The sequence below is a fragment of the Carlito syrichta genome, unplaced genomic scaffold, assembly GCF_000164805.1.
Source record: "Carlito syrichta isolate Samal-C Ts95f unplaced genomic scaffold, Tarsius_syrichta-2.0.1 Scaffold120888, whole genome shotgun sequence".
In the NCBI taxonomy this organism is placed as follows: domain Eukaryota; kingdom Metazoa; phylum Chordata; class Mammalia; order Primates; family Tarsiidae; genus Carlito; species Carlito syrichta.
The window spans coordinates 10,865-13,771 of record NW_007064984.1 but is presented as its reverse complement, the minus strand read 5'-3'; the positions used below and the strand labels follow the sequence as shown (position 1 = coordinate 13,771).

The 2,907-nt window shown below is 59.9% G+C and overlaps 1 protein-coding gene across 1 annotated transcript in view; it reads right to left on the bottom strand.

The window, feature by feature from the left end:
* Nucleotides 1-493: 493 nt before the first annotated feature.
* LOC103249563 (interferon-induced transmembrane protein 1-like) overlaps nucleotides 494-2,907 on the bottom strand; it is a 5,251-nt gene continuing 2,837 nt past the window's right edge. The window contains exons 2-3 of the mRNA XM_008048195.2: nucleotides 1,387-1,579; nucleotides 494-850 (exon numbers count right to left, since the gene is read on the bottom strand). Of these exons, the coding sequence (XP_008046386.1) occupies nucleotides 659-850; nucleotides 1,387-1,572 (378 nt within the window). The 5' untranslated portion in view covers nucleotides 1,573-1,579 and the 3' untranslated portion in view covers nucleotides 494-658. The remainder of the gene's footprint in view (nucleotides 851-1,386; nucleotides 1,580-2,907) is intronic.

Below are 2,907 nucleotides of genomic sequence, written 5' to 3'. Positions count from 1 at the left end.
CTGCGGTCCTGGCTTTGACTTCTGCAGCCGCCCCGCAGCTGAGAGCGCTGCCCTCCCCACGATCCGGGCTGCCCTCATCCCAGAGAAGCCGAGGAAAGCCCGTGGACCGGAGGGGCAGCAGCCAGGCCAGAGCGGAGCTGCATCGCCCCGCAGGGGCTTCTGGGCCTGAGGTCCCGGTGCTACTCCCTGGTCCCGTCCGTCCTTTCCACGGGGCCTGAGCTGCCGCGTGTGCCAGGAATCGCAGCTCCAGCTGGCCTAGGGCCATGCACGTTTGTCCCGGGTGCAAAGGTGTTCTGGACACAGTACCCTTGGGTCAGGCTCAACCTCGGCTTCGGAGAGGCCCTCCCCCAAGGGTCCTGTTTCAGGGGGCCAGACACCTGTGGATCCGGCCCTCTCAGAACTGCGCGGCGGTGGCTGGGGCCTGCAGGGGCCCACTGCGACTCGACCAGGCGGGCCCCTCCGCAGGGCCCCCTCCCCAGTGAGGCGCAGCACCATCAGGAAACATGCACTTTATTGACCGCCACTGCAGAAAAGTGGGTGAGCAAAAACCACTGTGTAAAGGGGAAGGGTGGCATGAGCGTGGCGCGGGGCCAGCAGCCCCAGGGGCAGGACAGGCTGTAGATGGGGGAGGACACGAGTCGAAGGCGAAAGCCGCTTATCAGTAGCCTCTGTTTCTCTCTAGGACCTGCAGAAGCATATGATAGACTGCCACAGAGCTATAGACCATTAAAATGATGGCACCAATGGTCGCAAGGATGCCCAGGATCAGGGCCCAGATGTTCAGGCACTTGGCGGTGGAGGCGTAGGCCTGGGCCCCGGTCACGTCGCCCACCATCTTCCTGTCCCTAGACTGGGGAGACAGAGAGAGCTGGTGAGGGGACCGGCAGAGGCTCAGAGGAGAGCCAGCTCCTGTGACCCGGGACCCCGGCTCCTCCCCAACCTGCTCCTCCCCCGGCCCTCATGGAGATTCGCGACCACTCCTCCCTTTCCCACACTCTGGACTCTCCCGCCTCTCTGGCCCCAGCTCAGCTGCTCACCCCACCCTGGGGACGTCCCCCGGGTTCCTTTGCACTTTCTGAGAGGGCCTGGGGTGCCACCACCTGTCCTGTCATTTCTGGTTGGGGGTTGCAGGGAGGATTTTCTGGGCTGGGGGTAGGGCAGAGAATCTGACCCAGCCAGCCCCGTGCACACTCTTCCTGGTCCCGCCCTGGGGGAGCCCCGAGCCCCCAGCTAGGTCTACACACACGCAGAGAAGGGCACACCAGGAGAGGAGACACGCCAACTCTCACACACAAGATCACACAGCCTCACCCCGGCCGCCCTGGGCCGGTGGAGCTGCCCGGCTCACAGGCACCTTCCTGGACACCCCCAGGGGCCCACACGCACCTTCACGGAGTAGGCGAAGGCGACGAAGCCCAGACAGCAGACGTTCATGAAGAGCGTGTTGAACAGGGACCAGACGACGTGGTCGGGCACGGAGGTGTCGCTGTGGATGTTGATCACGGTGGACGTTAGGGGCACGGAGTTGTGGGGTGCCCCCAGCACTCCCACCTCGTACTCCTCCTTGGTCATGTCCAGGCTTTGGGGGAAGCACGTGCTGCGAGTGAGGAAGGTTTGTGAAGTCGGGTTCACGCGGTGGAGACAGGAGCCGTTGTGGGGGACAGATGCTGGGAGGGTGTTCAGTGGGCCCTCCCCTTCCCCTGTAGTTTCTGTTTCTCAGAAGTTTCTATTTCCTGCTGTTTGCAATTTGGTGAATTGGCTGGGCACCAGGATAGGGGAACAAATTCCAGAGGATCAAATTACTTCCTGGCAGGGGAGGGGAGGGACTGAGGACTAAGAAGGGGCTTCCTGTCCAGGAACGCAATCAAGATTTGCCTCAGTTGACCCCATGCTGTCATAGGTCACAGAGAGGCCTTGGAGGCCTTTTTCAGCCTCCTATCCGAGTCCATCAGCTACAGGACCTCACTATCCCGGTTCAAAGCCCCTTTCTGTCCTCTGCTTGGACCTCCACATTCAGTCCCCAGAAGGACCCAACCAAAGCCCACCCCTTCCCTGTCACAGGCCTTCTCTGCTGAAATCCATGGCCCTTTCCTGGGCTGCAGCCCCGCCCCCGGAGGGGTGGGGGCCCTAGACCTCCCTGTGTTTCCTGGGGCAGGTTAGAGACCCAGCACCAGTGAGACCTGCCCCAAAGTGTCCTTCCAGGTTCAGGCACAGGGTCCATGGGGCTCGCTGCCCAGAGAGGAGGCTGTTGGGGAGACTGGAAGATTCCAGGGCCTGTGGCAGCTCCTCGCAGGGAGATGTGTTTGTGCAACTCCACCTTCCTTCCACCCCCAAGGGCCCAACATGCTGTGACAGAGAGGGGCTGATAACGGTTAAAAGTATTCCTTTTAAACCGGGCTCGGTGGCTCAGCCTGTAATCCCGCACCTTTGGGAGGCTGAGGTGAGTGGATTGCCTGAGCCCGCGGGTTCGAGACCCGCCTGGGCAGCGAGATCTCATCTCTGTAATAAATCAAAAAATCAGCCGGGCGTGGTAGTGCATGCCTGTAATTCCGGCTACTCGGAAGGCTGAGGCGGAAGGATCGCCAGAGCCCAGCAGGTCGAGGTTGCGGTGGCCGGGTGCAGCCACTGCACTCCAGTCTAGGTGACAGAGTGAGACTCCAACTCAAAAAATAAAAATAAAAATAAACAAATATATATATATATATATATATATATAAATCTGCAAGCTCCGAAAACCTGCTAGACAACCTTAACCCAAATCCTCTCTTTGTGAAGTCATCTGTTTGCATATCCTGGAGGTAAGACCATTTGTTCTTTGAAAATCTTGTTTTAGCCAGGCTTGGTGGCTCAGCCTGTAATCCCAGTGCTTTAGGAGGCTGAGGTGAGTGGATTGCCTGAGCCCGTGGG